This window comes from Scyliorhinus torazame, chromosome 2 (genome assembly GCF_047496885.1).
Source record: "Scyliorhinus torazame isolate Kashiwa2021f chromosome 2, sScyTor2.1, whole genome shotgun sequence".
NCBI classification, from domain to species: domain Eukaryota; kingdom Metazoa; phylum Chordata; class Chondrichthyes; order Carcharhiniformes; family Scyliorhinidae; genus Scyliorhinus; species Scyliorhinus torazame.
In genome coordinates, this window is record NC_092708.1 from 211072338 (window position 1) to 211095651 (window position 23314).

General features: G+C 45.7%; 1 protein-coding gene and 1 long non-coding RNA gene across 5 annotated transcripts in view; one reads left to right on the top strand and one right to left on the bottom strand.

The window, feature by feature from the left end:
* The window catches only part of LOC140395515 (uncharacterized), a 30238-nt gene extending 15386 nt beyond the window's left edge, over positions 1 to 14852 (bottom strand). The window contains exon 1 of the long non-coding RNA XR_011936225.1: positions 14681 to 14852. This is a non-coding gene — a long non-coding RNA (uncharacterized lncRNA). The remainder of the gene's footprint in view (positions 1 to 14680) is intronic.
* The window catches only part of LOC140395504 (receptor tyrosine-protein kinase erbB-4-like), a 1530197-nt gene continuing 1518467 nt past the window's right edge, over positions 11585 to 23314 (top strand). For all 4 annotated transcript variants that reach the window (XM_072483352.1, XM_072483369.1, XM_072483378.1 and 1 more), the window contains exon 1: positions 11585 to 11959. In XM_072483352.1, coding sequence (XP_072339453.1) covers positions 11884 to 11959 — 76 coding nt within the window. In that variant the 5' untranslated portion in view covers positions 11585 to 11883. The remainder of the gene's footprint in view (positions 11960 to 23314) is intronic.

Sequence of the window (23314 nt, forward strand, 5' to 3'; positions counted from 1 at the left end):
GGAACAATGGCCGTTGCTCGGTTCTGAGGCTGCTGGGTTGAGCTATTTACAGGGTAGCAACTAGGAGCGTCTATCTCGTAGCGTGCGTTGACTTGGAACTTACTTGGTCTGGTGTAGCTACTCGGCTGGTCTCTCTCTTCACTGAGAGCCAAGGCCAAAGAAGAAAGATTCTCCCTTGGGGAATACCTTTTATACTAAAAAGGGCTCCGTGCACTTTTGGGCAGGCTTTGAACTTGGCCTCAATTAATTGGGCCTTTCCCAATCATTCGTATCAATGTTCCTCCAATAGAGGGGTGGTTCCCTGATTGCTGGGCGTGTCCCGGGTGACTGTTGGTCTGCTTTTTTTTAGTCTCTTCTGGCGCCAGGGTCGTTCGCCATGGGTTTCCTTGCGAGGGCTCTGTGCGCTCCATCCAGCTCCAGGGGTTGAGGGAAAGCCGGCGCTCCCATCAACGTTCCCGCATCTGATCCCTCGATACCTTCAGGGAGGCCAACGATTCTTAAATTCTGCCTCCTGGTTCTGCTCTCCAGCTCCTCCAGCTTCTCCTGCATCTGCTTGTGGCGGTCCTCTAGCACCTCCACCTTGTGCTCCAGCACAGTTATCTCATCCTCTTGGTTGGAGAGTTTTAATTCGATCTCCTGAATCGCTTTCCCCTGGGCTGCCTGAGTCGCGACCATTTGGTCGATCGATGCTTTCATCGGGTCAAGCGTATCCCTTTTTAGCTCAGCAAAGCAACTCTTGAAGAACTCCATCTGCTGCTCCTTCGGCCAGTGAGCCGCCGCTCCCCGGTCCTTGCCGTTTGCCATGCTTCATCGCACTGCCACCTCCCCTCGCTTCCCTCTGTCGGAACTAATTTGTATCACACGGCCACTTCTGGTCCAGCTATCCATACACCGGGGGGAAATCCTCCTTACTGATGCTAACTCCACCGATATATTTCATAAAGTCCACAAAAATCCAGGAAAAAAGGTCCGAAAGTCCGATTCAGGCGGGAGCTATCGAATGTGTGACCTAGTCCTCCATGGCTGCCACCGGAAGTGACCCAAACCTGCATATCTTTGGACTGTGGGAGGAAACTGGAGCATCCGGAGGAAACCCACGCAGACACGGGGAGAACATGCAAACTCCACACAGTTACCCGAGGTTGGAATCGAACCCTGGTCCCTGGCGCTGTGAGGCTTTATCTCTAGGGGATGCAAGCCCACTTATGACAATAATAAAGATTATTATTTAATGAATCCATCTGCCGTAATCCTACCAACTTTGCTGAATTAAAGATATCTGCTTCATCCTTCACCTGCTATTGTTCTTTATCAACGATCTGGTCAAAGATTGTTTCTGATAACTGAACCTCAGCCTCCCAACTTTATTCCTTGAATTTGCCTCCTCCTGTCTCAACCTGTGGCTTCATGATCTTGTTACCACACAACCTGCAAACACCCCAGGATATGCTTTTTGCAACACCTCAGTAGTTTGACTTTCCACCGACTTTTCAACCACAGTAGGCATCACTCCCACCTGTGACCCCTCTATATCACTACCCAAGATAAACTGTACCCTTGAATTAAAAAAATAATTCTCAATTACGCCTACCACCACTTCATGGCCTTTCACTGGACTCCCTCACCTTGGGCTGGATTCTCAGTGGCATGCCAATTGCTGGTGGCGAGATTCTATACTCCTGCTGCTTGTCAATTGGATTTCCCATTGAAGCCACCCCATGCCACTGGGAACCCAATCGGCAGGGGTACACTGCTGGCAGAAAACAGGAATCACAACTGGAGAATTCCAGCCCTTATCTTTCATAATGGAACACTACTCACATCACCAGTAATCCCACATATTACCACCTTTTCTGGCACTACTCCTTCAGAACTATACGCCTCTATCTCTTATCATTAAATATTGGCTTGATCCTATATCCCTTAAGATTTTAAACCCCTTACCTACCCCACCTTGTACACATGCGTAAACCTCACCCTCACAAATACAATCTTTAAAAAGATCTGCAACCAGCTTATCAATAAACCTCTGAACAGGCCGTACATCCTGTTGCATGTCATTGGCTATGACCATGGTTTCTTTTGCCACTTTAATAAATGCCACTGGCTTATCCTGTTTTTAAAAATCTGTCTTCCCAGTGCTTTTCTTAAGCCAACAACACTGCGACTTTTGTGTGTCCAACTTTATTACAATGAAAACATTTAGGTTTTCTTATCTCTCTTCCACTCGCATAAGTTTCCTTTTTAATGTGAGACAAAGTCTCTTCAATATCTCCAACTATACCTCCTTTCCTTGACCATCTGTGGGTTTCACATTTCCCCAGTTTCTATCCTTCACAGACTGAAAATTATGTCAAAAACCAAACCTTGATTTATGAACCAATTTGAAATCATCTGCCATTTCTGCTGCCTGTCTAGCAGTTTTAACCCTTTGCTCTTCCACATGAATTTTCACTACTGCCGGAAGAGAAACTTTAAATTCCTCCAGAATAATGTTTCCCCAAGTGCCATACATTTGGTATATTTGTAATGTTCTTATCCACCTATCAAAATTATTTTTGTTTGATTCTTTCAAATTCTATATAGGCTTGACCTGGTTCTTTCATTAGATTTCAAAACTTCTGTCTATAGCCTTCTGGCACTAGTTCATATACACTTAAAATGGCTTTTCTCACATCATTATAATGCCTAGATACCTCTGATCATGATGGAAACACTTCACTGGCTCTACCTACCAATTTTGATTGAACCAACAATACCCACGTGGTTTTTGTCCAATTCAGTTGTTTAGCTACTTTCTCAATTGAGATGTTCAAAAGCGTTCACATCTTTCTTATCAAACCTTGGCAGTGCTTGAACATATTTAAACATATCCTCATTAGGAGGGGTTACTCATCCCTCTCGACTTTCCCCACCATCTGCCTTTAACTCCAACCTTTCAAGTTGATATTCTCTATGCTTGTCTGGCTCCCTCTCCTTCAGTTCCATTCTCCAAAATTCAAAATTTCTCTCCTTGTCTTTCCTCATCGTCTCTCTTTCCTTTTCTTCTGCCATTGCGTCTCTCTCATTTGCTTTTAATTCAAGCTGTCTCGGTGCTTTACAATGTTGCAACTGTTTCATTTGTTACTGGATCCGAGGCAATTCCAATGATTCTGACTATGTCCCTTCTAAATTTAAATGCTACGCTATCACTTTAATTATCTCTACCTTCCTCACCCTGCAGGTAAAGGCAAATGCAGCTTGACCACCAAATCCAAAAGCTTTGTTTTAACCACCCTTGGTAAACCATCTAGAATGACCCCTTCAACACCGAGGGCACCCGTAGCCTATGAAAGAGCTATTTTAAAAGGCAGTCCCTATTTAAACTGACAGAGAATCAACACTTGAAAAAAACAGCAGTCCCTCACACTCGCTGTCTTTAAGTTCAATAATTCAAAGCCAAAGAAGGAATTATACTTTTTAAAATCACAGCAAAGAGCCCCCAATCTTTGTTAGGACACTCGTACAAGAATCCCAACAATTTGCAATTTGCAAAATTGTGAAATAAGACTCACATTATAAACCACGGGCATGATGACACTGACCAATAGGTGTCTTTTATGTTGAAACAAACTTTAATTTACAGAATCAATTGTATTAATAACTCAGTAAGAGCTTTCCAATTAACAGCTAAAACAGTTCTCAAATAAAAGGGGGGAAACTTGAACTTCCTATCTAAACCTGTCACTGTATATTCCAATTAAGCAACCCAATACAAATTCAAATAAAGTTAACAATCAGGGTTATTTGCATCTCTGTGCGGACCTTTAGAGACTCTGAAAATCATACTGTCTTGTCAGACTCAAATCCGATGTCAAACTGCAAAACTACAGACAGACCTGGCTCCTCCCATTAATTACAATGCCTCATAAATTGTCCACATCCCACAGAACCTCCTAAGCATAAACACTATTCCATCAGCTATCTATACGTAAACAAGTAAATGGTCACAATCAATGATAATCTCACCTTTACGACTTCTTAACTACAGCTTTAGTAGACATACTGCCTGTGTATATTTGAACCCAGGGTTTTTAATAATGTTACTACAACAAAATATTAAATATAATATCTAACATTTTCTTACATTCATCATAGCCAGATCATCTTGTCTTCTCTCCGTGTCTTCCTGCTTACATTATTACCTCTGGTGTCACCAAAGGATCTATCTTTGGCCTTTCTATTCGTCATCTACAAGTTTAGTGTCACTGATCTCAGTTAGGAACTACGGGGATTCAAGGAGGCAAGCGAGGGTCTCACGCACCATTCAGAGAGTCTTCTGGGAACCCCTGTCTGTTCCGAGGAGAAGTCACTTAAGTAGCCACCTTTGCGCCTTCCCCATGATTGAGGTCCCCAACAGCGGAGGTTCAGTGATCACAAGCCAGCAGCTCCACATGCTGCCAGGGGGAGCAATGAATTCATCAGAAGCTTAGGATAATCACTGAGATTCCAGTAAGTTACGGCAAGATAGAGATCATGGGGTAAGGGTTGCCGGAAACGGAGGGAGTTACTCGGAGATCAGAGGGAAAGGCAGAGGGTGGCTTTAATGGCAACGTTTGCTTGGGCGACCTTCTGAGAGTGTGGGAAAGCCATGTGGCCTCCATTCAATCCCTGAGCCACCTCTCAATTGTGGTGATGTCAGAGATAATGTGTGCCCATTCACTGATTAATGAGCCTAATTGACATCCTGCACTGGTGGCGAGAAATCCCGCACCAGACCCTACTGCCCTCTGACATGTTCAAGGTAGGTTTAATTGTAATTTCAACAGGAATCTGATGTGGGTCCTCTCCTGCAACGAATGCATCCAGTCACTATGTTTTCCTCTGCAATGGGTTGCATTAATTCCAAGCCATTGGCAGGTTTCACATGTATGCTGACAAAAACCTCCTCTACCTCAACTCTCTATCCCTCCACTACTGGCCTGGCTTCCAGTCGTGGATGATGTGAAATGTCCTCCAATTAAACACTGAGCAACCTGAGGTCACTGTCTTCAATCCCTCCTGTAACCAAACCCCAAGCTACTGATTCTATCCTTGTCCTTGACTGCTTTCGAAGCCTGATTCAGACTGTTCACAACCCTGATGCCCTATTTGACCCTGAATTGAAACGATATCATGTCTATCATAAAGACTGCCTAATTCAACCTCTGTGATATCTGCCCATACCTCAGCCTCAGACTTTCATTACTTTTAGACTTGACTACACCAAGGCTATACTGGCCAGACTCTCATCTTATAATAATCTTTATTATTGTCACAAGTAGGCTTCCATTAACACTGCAATGAAGTTACTGTGAAAAGCCCTTATTTGCCATATTCCGGCGCCTGTTCGGGTACACAGAGGGAGAATTCAGAATGTCCAGTTCACCTAACAGCACGGGCTGGATTTTCTAAAAATGGGGCTATGTCCCCACGCCAGGGTAAAAATGCTGGCGTTTCACTCCTAACTTTCCTTCAAAACGCCAAGAGCGATTCTCCTCCCTGCAGGGGACTAGCAGTGCCCCGGGGAACTACTCGTAGATCTGGTTGAGGAAACGGCCCCTGCACATCCGGTCAGGATTCCGTGCATGTGGCATTGCAGACTCGGACATGGAGCGACATCCAAAATGTAGGCTCCCCCGAGATGGCGTACACTCGCGGATCCGAGCCGCCCGATTGCCACCCAGCCGACCATGAGGTCTCCCCCCCGCTGCTCGATTCTCCCACTCCCCCACCAGGGCGGCTGTGGACTGAGACCGCATCCACCACCCGATGTTCCCAACAGGCAATTCGTATTCAGAACCACGCCGTCGGGAATTTGGCCAGTTTTGCCCGGAGAATTGCTGGGGGGCCTCTATCAATGGCCCCCCAGCCGCACCATGTAATCCGTGCATGAGCGATTCTCCGGGGACCGGAGAAATTGCGGGAGCTGCGCCGGCCACGAGCCCCACTTAAAAATGGATTATCCGACCCGCACATCAAACGCGATTTTAGCGCGGGGCTGCGGAGAATCAAGCCCCACATCGTTGGGACTTGTGGGAGGAAACCAGAGCACTCCATAAATCTGAGCCTATCCAAACATCAGCTGCCTGCATCCCAACTAGTCTTGCTTGCCCACCTTCGCTGTGCTCATTGATTTACCTTGGCTCCTGGACCCCCCAACATTTTGATTTTAATACGCTCACCCTCATTTGTGAGTCTCTCCATGGCCTTGCCGCTCTCTATCACTACAAGCTCCTCTGGTCCCTCAACCATTAGAGATCTCTGCATTCCCCAATTCTGACCTTTTGACCACCCTGATTCCTAGTGTACCTTCAACCATCCAGACCCTAAGCTTTGGAATTCCTTCCCAAAGCCTCTCCGCTTCTCTACCTCTCTTTCTTCCTTTAAGACTACAAAAGAAAACATGTTTTTTGATTAAGTTTTTGCTGACGTGTCTCCTCAATGGCTGAATGTAAACTTTTGTCTGATAAGAGTCCTGTGAAGCACTTTGGGAGGTTTTGCTGTGTTAAAAGTGTGATCTGAATGCCATCTGTTGTGTAACAAGTGTACTCCATGCTCCATGAGGTGTCCATTCTAAGCTGCCTCAGGAGATATAAAACACAGCTCCCAAATCCACAACGAGCTGCATTGCCATTTTAGTGTATGGTTGTAAAGTGCAAACCATTCCTTGAAATGCTTAAGCTGTCATGTATTTGTTGGGATGGGGGACATGGGTTTCTCTGAGAGGAAGGTTAGGTGGCCTGATAGTTTCCCTTATCTACATTGACATTTGCGATCTGAAGAGACTGAAATTGAGACAAGATTTGGTTGATTGCACTCATGTAGGATGTTGGTTTTTGTATAAACAAAATGTACTTTGGTGGCAGGTGATACAAACATATGAACAAGGAGGAGTAGGGCATTCGGGCCCTCGAGCCTGCTTCTCCATTTAATAATAAAAGCAAATTACTGTGGATGCTGGAATCTGAATCGAAAGAGAAAATGCTGGAAAACCTCAGCAGGTCTGGCAGCATCTGTGGGGAGAGAAAAGAGATAACGGTTTGAGTCCTATGCTCTTTGTCAAAGAGTCATTGGACTCGAAATGTTAGCTCATTTCTCTCCCTACACATGCTGCCAGACCTGCTGAGATTTTCCAGCATTTTCTCTCTCCATTTAATAAGGTCATGGCTAATCTGATAGTCTCCACAAATCTGCTTCCCACCGACCCCCGATAAGCTATGGCCCTCCCACCACTTGCTTACCAAGAATCTATCCACCTCTGCCTTAAAAATATTCAAAGACTCTGCTTCCACAACCTTTTCAGCAAAAGAGTTCCAAATGCTCATGGCCTCAAAGAGAGCAAAATTTCGCTTAATCTCCATTTTAAATGGGCAACCTCTTATTTTCAAGCAGTGACTCCCTGATTCTAGATTCTCCCACAAGAGAATCCTCTCCACATCCGCCCTCTCAAGAACCCTCAAGATCTTACCTGTTTCAATCAAGTCGATGTCGATGAACATACAAACTGACATAGGGGAGTAACCCTTGAGTCACAACACTGTGTGTGTACATGTGTGTGTGTTCACCAGTGCTGCCAGGAACACCAGTACTCCCCTCATACCTCCAAATAATTGAGTTTAACAAGCACATGTACCTCCTTTCCACAAAACATTTTGAAGAGATTAACTGATACCAAGAGAGGAAGAAGCAAGGTAGATGGTCTCTTCGGCTTAGGGTCCAACAAAATGAAAAGTAGGCCCCAATATAGAATCTCTACAGTGCAGGAGGCCATTTGGCCCATTGAGTCTGCACCGACCCTCTGAAAGAGCACCCCACCCTGGTCCACTCCTGCATCCTATCCCCTGTAACCTCACCTAACCGTTGGACACTAAGGGGCAATTTAGTGCAGCCAATCCAGCTAAGCTGCACATCTTTGGAGTGTGGGAGGAAACAAAGCACCTGGAGGAAACCCACTCAGGCAAGAGGAGGACATGCAAACCCCACACAGTCACCCAAAGCTGGAATCGACCCCGGGTCACTGGAGCTTTGAGGCAGCAGTGCTAACCACTGCTAACCACTGTGCCACCGTGCACCGATATGCGCCATTAAAAAAAATTCAGATCGATGACCTTTTGTAGGGTGTGCCGTTCTGTTGAAAGGTAATGGGGCCTGAATGAATCCCCCCTTCCCTCTCCGTAGTTGTTGCCACACCCGCTGAGTATTTCCAGCACTTTTTTCTTCTTTCGAATGATGTCTGACGGTGCTGGGATCAGTCATTCTGCGATCAATAATGCGCAATGGATGCACGAGAGGCTCAGGATTGGTTTACTCATAGTCGAGACATTATCCGAGAATAGTTGGACCATTGTTCCGGACGTGTTGCGCGCTCCACAATTTGAGATGAATGAACACAGTTTTCCCATTGATTTCTCCCTCACTCCCAGCGCTATTCATTCAACAAGAAGAAAAAAAATCAACGTTCACCCAATTCGTGCAACAAGAAAACACAAGACAACTGCGGGAATCTATTTCCAAACGATATCTTAGAAATTCAAAACTAATAAATTCACTTCTCGAATAAAAAAGCCTCATTTTGAATAAACTGGCCTTTCAGTTCAACTTGTGTTCGCGTTAAAATATGCGCATTCCTGCAGATTGGAAAAGGGGGTTGAAAACATGACTAATGACAAAGTTAAAAGAGAAATGGAGAAGAAGGCAGAGCAAATATGCTGGTGTTAACACAATTCCCTGGAAGTGAGTCTCAGGCAAGCAAGTAAACCTGAGCAAAAAATCCCACATTTCTGATTCAGGGTCAAGGCTGCTCCCCCTGGGAGAGGGGGCAATCCCAGTGCCAAGAAGGCAAAATTAAATGGGAATTAGAGAAAAAAATGAAAATGTCAGAAAATCAAGGGAATCAGAAACAACAAAAAAATCCTGGAAAATGATAAAAGTCAATGCAATGATTTAAAATTGAATAACAGTTATTCACTCCCGGAAATAATTTTTAAAACCTTACATTAGAATTGAGATATATGGAGGTTAAAAATTAGCAATTAAATACACAAAATGCGTGGAATTTCTATCCTCTGACGCAAAGTGTTGAAATGGACATTTTAAATGTTGCAGAAACCCCACATTCACTTTCATTATTAGAGGTATAACGGTGGGAAATTGCTGTCGAATGTGTTGTCCTAAAATCATACAATATAATAATCTAGGAATTGAACTAAATTGAAAAGTTAAATTCTGGAAATAAAGAAGTAAATATTAAATCTGGTTAAATAAAAATAAACCCCGGAATCAAGGCCCAGAAAATATTTAAATCCAAAATATTTTTTTTTTTAAAAGACTTCTAAAAGTAGTGAACAGCGTGCACTTCGCTATTTGAAATCTTGCCACTAACGTTGATATTACTTTGTCAGAATTGAGACTGGAGTCATTTCCTGAGCTTTAAAAGCCTAAAACTTCAGATATGGCGGTGAATAATTAAGCGGCGTCCTTACTTCAAAATGCAAACAACGACCAGATTTCAATTGTGTTTTCAATTGTCCAACTTTTTTTTTTAATCCAGGAATTCCGATTGGATTGATATTTGCTTCAATCGGGGTCTGGGAAAAATGTTGGGAGATTGACTGAACGGCGGTGCAAATGATTGCAAGAATTTTTTAAATGAAATCAAAAAAACAATCTAGCAAATTAGTGGGAGACCAGGAGAAATTGTAACCCGGGGGGGGATTAAAACCGACGTTGATTTTCAGAAATGATAAAGATATCATAAATTAAGATGAAATATATATGTTTTAAATCGGCGAAGTGGAAATCACCAAAGTAATTTCTGAAATGCTTAATTAGCGACTCGAAACATGTTTTGGAAAAGCATCCGTTTTGATGGATGTTATTTATTTCGGACTGACTCGGGCCACTAGAGAGCGCTGGCATACTAACCATGGAGGAAAAGGAACCGGCGAGGGGTCCACTTCTGTGCAGGGACCTGATCGTTGTTGGAAGACTGATACAAGAATTGCATTTTTTTAAGAGAGAGAAACCTTTTTTCTCCCCGTGTGTCACTCCGACGTTGGAAGATTTGAGATTAGACAGAATTCCAACCCAAAACTGCACGCATTTCTGAAACTCGGCTGCAGTTAAAAACCTCTGGTTAGAAACGCGCGAACTCCGATTGTACAGGGCACATTTTCCAACCAGTTGAGAATTTATGATTGATAACGCCTAATTATAAAACCTCTGTTGTCACCAATTATCCCACAGAATGTAGCAATCTTGAAGGCGGCGAGGGAGGGTAGTAATTTTTTAAATCTGTAATCTTGCGATTTACTTACACCGGAAGCAAGATAAATCAATTCAGCGTATTTGTTGCACATTCATCTGGAGTCACCAAATGAAAAATCAGCGTTTGGAATTCAGTGCCCCCATGATCGGACAAGTTGTAGCGCTTGTCAATGCCTCCTCGATTAAAAAGCACGTTGTCTGTGTTTACAAACTTACCCTCTCAGTATGTTGCGAGACACACCAAGTGTGTGAGCATTTTGCCCAACCTCACCCGGTACTTGTCACATCTTGCTTCACTCAGGGCTCATTATGTGCAAGCGGCGGGGGAGGGGGGGGGGGGGAGAAGTCGCGGTGCCCGCGGTTTATCGCTGACCATCGGAATGACTGGGTTTTATTATCAATGAAGCGATGCCCAGGTGGAAATCCCTCAACCTGGTTGTGCATTCGGTACATTAATAAACATTGTAATTGCATGCATGAACAAATGATCATTTTACACCTAAAATAAATACTTTCATTTCATGCACTTTCCCCAAAAATGCACTTTATTCAAAAATGTGTAAAAACACAAAAAGTATTTTCACTTGAAAATTACAGATTAAGTGCAATGGAATTCGACTTGACCCCATGCAACATGTTCCACTCTTCCACTGTCCAATTGTCTTTCTCTTGATATTTGCAACATATATTGCATGTCAGACATTATTTTATTCAATGAGCAGTATAATGAGTTAGAATCAAATGGGAAGCTTCAAATTCCAAAACACTTTACAGTGCGCAGCATTTTTAAAATGTACAATTGCAGGACCGTAAATTGCACTGGCTGTGCTGTTTGATTTATGGAGCTGTGGTCACCAGCTCGACACTTGTTACGCCAGTGAACAGTGTTCTTTTATTTATTCTGGGGACTCCTGCAGATTTCTGAAGCCGACACTCTATTAAGAAATGGCACCTAGCCAGGTCTCAGGTCCAAGTCTGCAAACTATATGTGCATGAGCTACACCCCGATAGAGACAATGGCAAACAATATAACAAACGTCAGCGTCAATAACTCAGAGCAAGAAAGTGGTAGTGTATTAAAAAAACAAACTACTAATCCCGGGATGCCCTGCTGGAGCCCGAGGAGGAGGTGGCAGAGTTTCCTGACTGACGTGGAGGGGAGCCAATCGGTAAAGGCGAGACAGGTGCCTGGATGGGTAGGCAGCCAATGAGTGTCAGCAGGCGGGGAGAGGGCTGGGTCTGGAGTTGAATTTGTTAATGGCTGTGCCTGTCGGGAGCAACCAATCCAGCAATTCGGGAGAGCGCTATACTGGGCAGAGAGAGAGAGAGTGTGTGAGAGTGAGCAGAGGACTGATAGACCGGGTTAACAAAAAAATAGACACTCAGCGCAGAGACAGCACTCTTGCAACTTGCAAGAGATTTAATGCAGAGCACCGGGAGACAGTGAGGGGGGGGGGGGGGGAGCAACTAAAGCAACAACACAAAAAGTTGACACTCACTTTCTGAGGATACATGTTGGTCGTCATGTAATTTTACACAGAACTGACTGACATAACCACCCCCGCAACAAATAGAGAGAAGCAAAACTGGGAGAAAATGAAGTTGGCGGAGTTCCTCTTTGTGAGCTTTATCTGTGCAACGCTGAAGGTGCAAGAAATAATCTCGCAGTCAGGTAGGAGACAGATTCCTTTATTATTGTGTTTGGGCCGGCCCCCTCCCTTTCTCTGGCGTGTTGTTAGTTTATTTATTTATTGGCACAGTGTTTGTAAACTTGGATGAGGAGAAGTTTTGTCTGCGCCAGAGTTTGTTTTCTTCTATATTCATGCCCCCCCCCCCCCCCCTTCATTTAAGGATTGCCAGTGTGGAGCCACACAAAACCCCACGGTTACTAAGAGCCGCAGAAGTGTTGTAACAATCTGAATCGTCCTGAACGCTCCCCGCTGTTGTTCCTTCTTAAACCCTTTTGTGCGGCTCCCATCATTATGCGTGTTTGGGCCTTTCAGGGGCAGTTGAGCTTGACATGCAGTTTTGAGCTTGTGAGCATTTCTTATGTGGCATTGAACCGATTTTTTTGTCTGTCTGGGATCTCTTGTTTCTGACACTGGGACCTTAACATGTGTTTGGTTTTGGATGACCTGGTTTGAGCTCCTTTGGTCGAATGTGTACAGCGGGAAGAGAGAGAAAAATAGTTGCTAGATGTGTATCTGATGCAGGTGCACAATGTAACTGACTAAACAGGGAGAAACTGAGTGCCACAGGTAACAGACAGAATGGTTCTTTCATTATTAATACTTCATCACATTTAGAATATGTTTGAACCTTCCCTGTAATTCGCTGTCAAACTTTGCGCTGGTGTTAATCCAGCAGCAGTCTGGTAGCATTTGTCTCAGTAGAAATATCTGATCTATAAAACCGAGACGACTTGAACCGAACTGCCAGAGGGCGACACAATGTTGGGTGAATTGCTTTTAGATGAAGCAAATTAAGGGAACGATGGGAGACAATCTGCTCGGCACATTATTAGACACGCTTGAAGTTATATGAGAGTGGAATATTTTAAAGATGCTAATGGTTTTACAAGTGATGAGATGATACTTTCGCGGGACAAGAGCCCAAGATTTGATTCGCTCTGAAGAAGTTATTTATCCGTCAGCACATTGGAGGAAAACAGTGAATTATGATTGGAGGGACTTGCACGGTTCAGTGTTGTAAACACAGTTTGAGCACCGAGAATGATGGCTTCGGGGGTGATTCTAAATGGCGGGACTGGACCTGGGGACTGACACTGTGAGGGTGTGCAGCATGAAGCTGGTTCTCAATGCCTGTGACTCCAACAACCCCTTTAGAAACACAAGGTTAGCACAATATTAGCATGGCGATCCCAGCCTGGGCAGGGAGAGGAAGCGCCTTCACAAACAGCATCGCAGCTTTGGGAGGATGTGTCGAATCGGACGGCTCTTCTTTTTGAGAGGGGGGTGAAAGCAGGGGAGAGAGGGCGGTTTTATTCCTCTTGTCTTCAGAAGAGAAGGTCTGGGATGCCTGGCCATGGCCTCTTTGTGACCGCGCAGCCCTTGCAATGAGCACCGGGCCCTGGTCAGTCAGTGTGCCAGGCAGAGGCGGTGCCTGATGTTCTTTGATTGGAGTTGTGGGGAGTCTTTCAGAATGCGCCAGGTTTGCCCTCAAACATACAGCAGCGCTCACAATGCAGCGCTGCAAAGTTACACACCGAGTACCTGTGTCAGGACAGCGCGTGTTGTCTGACACCAATGTGAAGGAGAAGCCGGAGGTATTCCGCTGCCCAGCACTGAAAGTAACCCCACCAGTCCCACTCACCTCCTGTCCCCTCCACACACAAAGCAACAATCTCCCATCCAACAGCGGACCCTCTCCCTCCCTGAGCACCACAGGCAGACACTTCTCCGGTACCCTTCCTCCTGCTACCAACCCCCGCCCCCCTCCTTCTCCCTGGAATAGATCTTGTGATTCTGCTCGACACGCGTTTCCCTCTCACATTCACTCCCCTAACCTTCCTCTTGCAATCTCTCGCACCCCAGCCTGTAGATTTCTTGTATCACCCCACCGTCCCTCCTCCACCGCCACTGCTTTCTGTATTACCACCGCCCCCCCCCCCCCCCCGCCCCCCCTCCACACACACACACACCTCATCTAATGTATATGGAAATCCACAGTTCATGAATTTCCTCCTAAAAACCAGGGGGACCCTGAACAATATGCCTTACAGCTTGTACCCCCCCCCCCCCCAAAGCAGGAGAGAGTCAAGGCCGGCAAGGATTTGCACCGACCTGTTATTTTGTTGTTGTTTCGGGATCGATTCATACTTGTCAACATTTCCTGGTGTAACAACCAGTGCCCGGGGAATGGCCCTGCGATGACCCTTCGCGCGCACGGGAAATTGATGGATGGGTTCAGGCAGAGAAATTAGCTTTTCTCAGCTTCGCTGCTCGCTGCAGCATCTGACGGTCACGGATGATCAGTCTGCACAATTATTGAAATACAGAAAGCTCCGTCTTCAGGTGGACGGGATTACGGTGCGTACACTGGCCCCGCTGCTGGAGATACTACACACTCGAATGAGAACCTGTTTAATGGATCATCCATTAACATTAGCCATGACTTTCTGTATATAGCCGGGTGGCTTTTATTTTAAATCAGCCCCCCTGTTCGCTCGGTGCAGAGAGGCTGTTAGTGCGATCGGAGATTTTCGATAGCTTCAGCTGATGGAGTGTGGTAGGGGGTTGAAGTGGTGATAGCACCTTGTTTTGAGGTCTCCGAATTGTTTCAAATCGGAGCTGTGGCTTTTTCCCGTCACTTTGTCAATTGCAATCCCCCTCCCGCCCTTTCTAACGCCGATCAGTCAAGCCTCAACACTCACCATTAGCAGGTCAGATAGAAAGCCGTGCGGGGGGGCAATCCTTGGGGAATGATTTCGGAGACAGACCCCTGGGAGGTGAATGACTCGCGATGTTGGTAGGAATCCAGGTTTTGGAAATAGCAGCGGGGCTGCTGGCCTTGCAAAGCGTTCACAAAGTAGCAGGGGCTTCGGAACGAAGACTTAAGACCAGGAGGTCAATTCTTAGCTTCACGTTAACAAGGGAGGAGCACAGTATCTTTCAATTACTACCAAGAGGCCTGGCATAGGTTTCCTCGCGAGGGGTGGGGGGTGGGGACAAAGACAGGTACAAAATGCAGCCAGCCACCCTCCCCTGAGCGGTCCCTGAATATCTCAGAATACTGGAATGAAGTGGTTGGAATTCTTGTACATTTATCAAACCGAGTCTACTGTGAAATAATACTCTGCACTCATTCCTGAGGGATCCTATGGTCACACTAGTACATGTCATGGGCAGTATACTGTGCAGGGAGACCAGCCCCTCAGACCTGGCACTGGTGTATCTGCCTGCAATGTTGCTCCTGTAGATTTCATCTTTGATGTCCCCGTCTGTCTCCCGGTAACCAGGGACGCCCGGTCTGGGCCACGTGACGCGCCTGCGCAGAGTCCAGCTGCAGGCTTCAGGACCCGGGCTGGCAGGGGGTTTCAGGACCCTGGGTGGCAGGGGGCTCCGGACCCTGGATAGCAGGGGGCCTCCGGGCTCTTGGTGGCAGGGAGCTTCCAGAGCTGGGTGACAGGGGGGGGGGGGGGGGGGGCTTCCGGACTCTGGGTGGCAGGGGGCTTCCGGACTCTTGGTGGCAGGGGGCCTCCGTATTCTGGGTGGCAGGGGACTTCCGGACTCTGGATAGCAGGAGGGCTTCCGGACTCTGGGTGGCAGGGGGCCTCCGGATTCTGGGTGGCAGGGGGCTTCCGGACTCTGGATAGCAGGAGGGCTTCCGGACTCTGAATGACAGTGGAGGGAGTGAGGGGATGCCCTGGAGTTCAATCCTCTTTCCAAAGGGTCCAATGCAGCCCCAAGGAGACAGCCGTGCAGGGTCCGCTGCTCGCGGACGGTGCCATAATTGACACCAGTCTGTGAAACGTCTGTGCTTTTATTTGGCACTAGGGTCCAGATGGAAACCCCAAATTCCCAGACGACCTGGATTGCTGAAGAATGAAGGAATTCCCTCACGTCCGATGTCGGAGACAAGACACCGGCCATTCGGCCCAAGCAATCTATGCCAGTGTTAATATTCCACTAGAGTCTCCACCCTCTTCCGTAAATCTAGACAACGTGACTCTCCATTCCTTCTCCCTCACAGACTGATATTGGAGCAAACGCCATGGGCTTCGGAAAAACTCAGCAGGTCCGGCAGACTCGCTGGAGAGAGTGACACAGTTGTTTCCAGTGGGTTCAGTTCCGACTCGAAAGGTTAGCTCTGTCTCTCTACAAATGTTGCCAGGCCTGCTGAGCTTTTCCAGCACTTTCTGTTTTTATATCTCTCAACTGCTTGTGCAGTTCCCCCTTAAAAGCATCTGTCCAATTCGCTTCAGCCAGCCGGATTGATGCTGGTGAGTTCCACATTCCCACCACCCTCTGAGTAGAAGTTTCTTCTGAATTCACGATAGGTTTTCTTGGTGACCTTAGAAATTCTCTTCCCCACAAGAGGACCTGGACTGCCACAAGAGGACCTGGACTGTCAGTCCTTTGTTAATATCTATCGCCACACATCCCTGAAACCATCCTTGGAAATGTTCCCTTAACCATCCGCAGTGCCTCTGTACCACCCCACTTTCAATCACGCCTGTTGCATACTCTGACAATGCTTCGTATTGGGGAAGACGGACCAAGCGAAGCCGGCTGTCAACGCAAACACATAACCATGATCACTTTTAAATGATCTTATACATTTCGTATTGCCGATCCGACAGAAAAGGAGCAGGCGACACATAGAAGGAGGCTACACATCTGCATCCATGGCAAACAGATTCGGCCCATATCTGCTTCCATATCTTCTGGTCTTATGGGGAAATGGGGATGAGAAACAAAGCAGCCATTATTGAATGGCGGAGCAGACTGCATGGGCCGAATAGCTTAATTCTGCTCCCCTATCTTATGGTCTGACATTCCCATCTCATCTCCTCGGGTTGTTTAAAGGAAGTTAATTGATCTCCAATATTCAAAGTAGGCATTGCATCAGCTGGAGTAACGTGAAGGGCTAGCACAATTGCTTCACAGCTCCAGGGTCCCAGGTTCGATTCCGGCTTGGGTCACTGTCTGTGCGGAGTCTGCACATCCTCCCCGTGTGTGCGTGGGTTTCCTCTGGGTGCTCCGGTTTCCTCCCACAGTCCAAAGATGTGCAGGTTAGGTGGATTGGCCATGATAAATTGCCCTTAGTGTCCAAATTTGCCCTTATTTGGGTGGGGTTACTGAGTTATGGGGATAGGGTGGCGGTGTTGACCTTGGGTAGGGTGCTCTTTCCAAGAGCCGGTGCAGACACGATGGGCCGAATGGCCTCCTTCTGCACTGTAAATTCTATGAAACTTATGAAAAAATAATACATTGGAGATTAAACGATTGCCATTTTGTGTAGAGTGCTGATCTACATGTACACACACTCTCTATGTGCATGGGGAAAATCTAACTGGGGACTTTGTGTTCACGCACATAACTAAACAGTGGTGATAAATATTTTAAATCTGGAGTTTAAACATTGTAAAACAGGGGAGCTATAAATTGTCCCTTTGTCCTAACGAGTTATCTGAGTTCAATAAATCTCAGATAAAGAGAGGGAGTCTTGCAGCAGCGAAAAAACTGCCTTTTCCCTGCCGAGGATGAGGCGTTCAGGTTTTTTTGTGTTTCCATAATTCTGGAAAGGTCACTGGCCGTGATATTGTTGCTCAGCTCCCCTTTTGATGCCGATAAAAGTTTAATTGTTTTTTTACGACCCGCCAGGCACTGGGTGTGAAATTGACGAAGCTTAAATAACCATCCACATAAACTCCTTCCAGCTTTTCCCGCGAAGCCTGACAACCAGCGAAAGAGAGAGAGAGAGTGTTACAAGGGGGCTGATTTCACTGAGATCAATCGGTCATTAAAAGTTCAAGAGTCTCGGCGTGTGTGCCAGAATCATCCTCAGACCCAGTTACAAAGATGGGTGTTGATGCAGCGGACTATGTTCATACCGTCCCAACACCACACCATGCTCTCTGCCGGAAAACGCTGTCAATTCCAGGGACCTGTGATCACATTTTAAAGTAATTATTTGTAATCAAAATGGTTCCGTGGCGAAAGAAGAGAACAGTCTCAAAGATTAGCTGATCTTTATTTGAAGATAATAGGCTTTTTGAGGTGGATTTGAATTGCAGGCAGATCAATCCGTGATTTAAAGCGTAAATGTATTTAGGAAGAACTGCTTTCTGGACAGAAAATACTGTCATGTTTTTTTTATTGACAATCAGAAATAGAATACGATGTAGAATGGTGCAGCACCGAAGGACGCCGGTCGTCCCATGGCGGCCGTGCTATCTCTCTAAAGGGCTACCCAACGAAACCCACGCCCCTGCTCTAGCCCAGGACCTGGCCCCTCCCTTTTTAAGTAAAGATCCCACCCCCTTTTGAAATCGACTATTGTATCTGCTTGAGGCAGTCCCAGAGCAGAGCAAATAAAATCTAATCCCTCCCTGCCATTTTTGCCAATGATCTTAAATCTCTCAAGAGCAGTAGAAACAATTTCTCCCTATTTGCTCGGTCAAAACCCTTCATATTTTTGAACACCTCAATTAAATCTCACTTTAACCTTCTCTGCTTTAAAGAGACCACAGCCAGCCCCTCCACCTTAATCTCATTTCATCTGCTGGGTCTTTACAGTATGTTTCAGGAAAAATAAAGTGGCTCCCCGTCTCACTTTGGTCTTGGCTTTAATCAGATGCTGTACCTGGATTGGACCTTCGCTTCTTCCCTTTCCCCCAGCCAATTGCCAGTTTAATACCGTTGCCTCGAAATTACTCTGCATACGAAAGTAGGTGTTAAATTGTTCTTTAAATGACTGCGTGCAGCAGTGACCTGTAATAAATGGCCCGCGAATGAGAAATAGCAGCTGGGGGGGGGGGGGGGGTAGGTGGCATTCACCTTGCATCCATGCAGAAATAACGCAGCCGCCTTTTTCAGAGTCTGAAGAGAAGAATTGACCTTGGCTAGCAACTCATTTCCTCAGCGAGATAAGACTACAGTGCGTTCCCATCCTCACAATGGCTGCCTTAACTTGCATGTTTCATACCGTGGCGGGGAAGCAGGAAAGTTGGCACTTTAAGGTGGAATTCACAGTCCCCGATTTCTGAATTAGAAGTTTACCAGCCATCCTCAACCGGAACATATCAAACAAAGTGGAGCTTGTCATTTAATTCTAAGAATGTTCCAAGATATTGTTTTAAAAGCACAGAGCACCGAGCGAGTAGCTTCAATCATTGTTAAATTATCCGCCTGTCTTGTGAAAATATAACCAGTTTAGGGCACTTCAGTGGTGAGTTCGAATTCAGTTTGAGATGAGCATAGGCTTCACCTGAGCGGTTGTGTGTGAAAGGGTTGCAGAGTCTGGCAGGGGGTCAGCGTGCAAGGTGACTCTGTGCATGACTTCACCAAGTTTCCATCTGTGATCATTTGATTCAGAAGGGCCCTTCGAACTAATGCTATTCGAAAATGAAAATCATGTTTGAGTGCTCGCTTCACACGGACGAGAGACGAGACCATGTTAACACTACAAAACCTATAGCCAGGGCGGTCAGCCCACCGAGCAATCATCCTGATCGACTTCCCAAAAATGTACAACCTCTCTGCCTTATTTGCGTTGTGTCTGCGCCGAGTTCTCCTCGGCAAAAAAAACCCAAAAAGTAGCAGCCTTTCTCAGAGGTAAATGGAGAATTGCATTTCTCCACCAGCACAGCCGGCCTCTGTGGAGAGTAAAGGCAGTCCCGAATAGTCTGCAACCTGGGGGTATCCATCCGACAAGGGAGAAGGGCGACTGGTAATAGCTGCAGGCATTTTAGAGGGAGTCCAAATGGCTGGAGCCAGGGACAGTTCATTTTCGATGGGAAATGCTGCTGGCGAGGCAACAGAAACGATTCGCTTCGGGACAATCAAAACCACTTGAACCCTCCACAGTACGCCCCAACTTTAAACAGTAAAACATCATATTTACAGGAGTCAATGAGATAAAACTCAAACCGAACCTGCCTACCACCTTTTAAAAATATCCGGATGTAACAGACCTCTGGTATAAGATGTGACTCGCTAATAAAGCACTATCTTCCAATATAGGTACAAAGCAGCATTCTTTCTATTCGGACTGGTTAAGTGTCTTGTAATAATCATTATCACCAGAACAATATCTTGTATTTTTAAAAGTGTGCACAGTTGATACATTGTTCAATTTATTGGCCTAAATTGTAGAGTTGATGGAAACAGGTCATTCAACATGATTAAGGACAGAAAGTAGCGAATTCTTTAACCGTATTTGTCAATCGTCTGATGGTTAGCTTCAGGATATGATTTGATGTCTTATGTGCTAGACATCGCATGTGGTAAATAACGTGCCGGAATCTTGGAATCGCATCAAGGCGTGGATACAAAAATGACCTGAACTGAATATTGTATATTTTAGATTTTGGTGCTGGAAATGAGGTACAATCTACAGGTGAACAAAACAGAAACATTCACCTTTCGGGAAGGCTGTTATTTTTTCTTGGGAGTGGGAGACACTGCAGAAGCATCACTAAGATAAAGTACTTTATTTGGTCACGGTGGGGAGAGATCAGAACACACAGTAGTCATTGAGTTTAGCCTGATGTGGAACAAAGTGCATATTCAGATTGCCGATTGCGTCTTATCAGCCTGTCCTGATATTGACGGAGAAGGAGACTTCAAATGAATAAAATGAAACAGCACCGCTCTGTTCCAGCGAGTCTTGTAGTTACAGCTGCATGCACGACAGCACAGTAGCCATCTGTCAACACTGCCGGCTTTGAAACTATTTGAAATAAATATTTTGGAAAACAAAAACTTGGTCTAAAAGACACTCACGTTTTGCATTTGTAGAAAATGATCGTTAAAGAAACCCTTTGGTGAACACGAACAGTCTTGTGGAGACCGTTTTACAGCACGGGGTTTTTTCCTTGACGTGTAAGCTATTAGCATAAACTATTGAATCTGTAACAGAGACCAGTCATGGGGCACTAAAAAATACCTTGAACCCGTGCTGCACATTTCTGTTGGTGTGAACATGGGACCCCCAGTGCTTGTGAACTGAAAGTTGCCGGAGCCTTTGAAATATCCTCACGCTATCTTCACCTAGTGCTTCGTGGAAAGGTCATCGCTGCCACAGAAATCAACCGGTTTAGTTGCACGGATGGCTGAGTGGGACCCCTTGTGGGATGGCTCACCTTTACAGGAATACAGGGTAGAGATCGGTTTAAAATCCAATCTTCTGAAGACACTTTATGAATTATAGATCTGATCTGACACGAACCGTTTTGAAACGTAAGCCAACACAATTGAATATTGGCGCCTTAATCACATTTTCCTTTGTGACCACAATAGTATTTAGCCGTCGAACGTGCTCCAGATTTGACTGTGATAAACGACATGGGTTTCAGTACATTTTTATACAGTACCCGCTGGAAGGTTTTGCTGTGCCTCACCGATAGTTACTGTACTTCCTTGACTGTGAGAGGATCACAAGTCATTCAAGAAACCAGTGTTTGAACATAATGGACAGAGCAATTTTACACTAAGACTCTCCCATAATCACCATTTATTTATTTATTCACCTCCAGGTTCACTCGGTTGCACTACTGTCTATCTCACAATGTACTATTTTCACCAGCCACTTTCTTTTGCAATCCAAAAGATGCGAATGACATTTAATAACCTGCATTTGAGGCATCGTGTATCAATTAAGGATTTCGCTGAAGGAGACAGAACTGTTACTGTCCTTAAGCATCAGGCTTCACCGAATAAATGTGTAGCTGAGCCGAATTTAGTGCTCAGTATTTATTTTAATTCCACCTGCAGAAGAATCCCCGATGGCAAGGTGAGCTGCGAACAGATGGGGCAAACATTATGTTTCAGTGGAGTGGGCCTTTTTGGAAGGGGAATGCCTATCAGTTCTGTGGGCAGCACTGGCCTTGATGGTGAAGTGACAATCTACAGTGCAGCAGCAACCGCATCCTGTGAGACTGGGTGATTGGGAGAGGGTGCTTGCAGTAAAACATTCGGAGGGAACGTGAGCCCAGGCCGTACAGTAAACAGAAACAAGACATTGTTACTTGGTCTCAAATAACATACGTTCAATTCTCACTTCGGATTTTCGTCATCTCCTTCAGCCCCACGACCCTCGGAGGCATCTGTCCGCCGCTAATCCTGGCCTCTTGGGCATCACGGGTTTTCATTCCTCCACCATTGGTGGCTTTTGAATCCCCTCTATGACCCTGTCAGCCCCTCTGGGCAATGAACCTTAAAAATCTGCCTGTCACCTGTACTAATATCTCCTTATGCAGGTCGATGTCACATTTTGTTTGACAATGCTCCTTGCAACCTTTAATCAGATTGAAGGTCCTGGTGAAACGTGAGTTCTAACCATGGGAGTCTTCCAATACTTTGGAGACAGGCATTGTACAACTGAATAAAGCAGTTATCACAGTGAGCTTAACAATTTAATTCCCCCAGTCAGAAAAATGATTGAGAATGATATGCAGACATCCCTTTGGATCCTGTTCTATTTGTTTGTTGACCAGTGCACTTTAACTCCCTGGTTTTGAGGTTTCCCTATCCAAAGATGTGCAGGTTAGGCCGATTGGCTATGCTAAAAATTGCCCGTTAGTGTCCAAAGATGTGCAGGTTAGGTGGGGTCACGGGGATAGGGTGGGCCGAGGTGGGGTGCTCTTTCGGAGGGTCGGTCTAGACTTGAGGGGCCGAATGGCCTTCTTCTGCACTTTAGGGCTTTGATGAACTTCCACAGAGTGTGATTGATAGTTTTTTGAGAATAAAAACGGGACTGGCTATGGGGGAGGAGAAAGAAACGATCAGCAAGTGAATTGCTGCCAATTTTACAATTGGATGTGGTTAAAAGCTGTGAAGAAACACCACAGATTTGATTGTCGTCAACCAGAAAAGAAACCACTACACACAATGCGTCTTTCTTTTACTGATGTTAAGGATCTGGCAGATTGTTTTAAATCATTACTGAAATAACAGGTTATCATTCGAGCAGTGGTTGACTTTGGAGGTCTATAATGAGCATCCATGTGATGAGTTGCAAAGTAATGACTTGTCTTTGCATTATGAGCCAAGAACATCATGGCAGCATTAGAAGGCAACATTTCACACAGCAGCCACAAAAGGAGATTTTAGGCCTGATGACCAAAGAGGTAGGTTTGAAGGAGCGTCTTAAAGGAGGAAAACCAGGCGAGGGGCTGAGAGATTCAGGGACGTAATTTCAGAGCTCAGGGCATTGAAGGCAGCGCCACCAGTTGTGGAGCGAGTCAAACTCCAGATTTCAAGAAGCCAGAGTTACGTGGGCCCAGATATCCTCAGGAATTACCCTCAGGGGCTGGAGGAAATTAGAGGGATGGGAAGGGGTA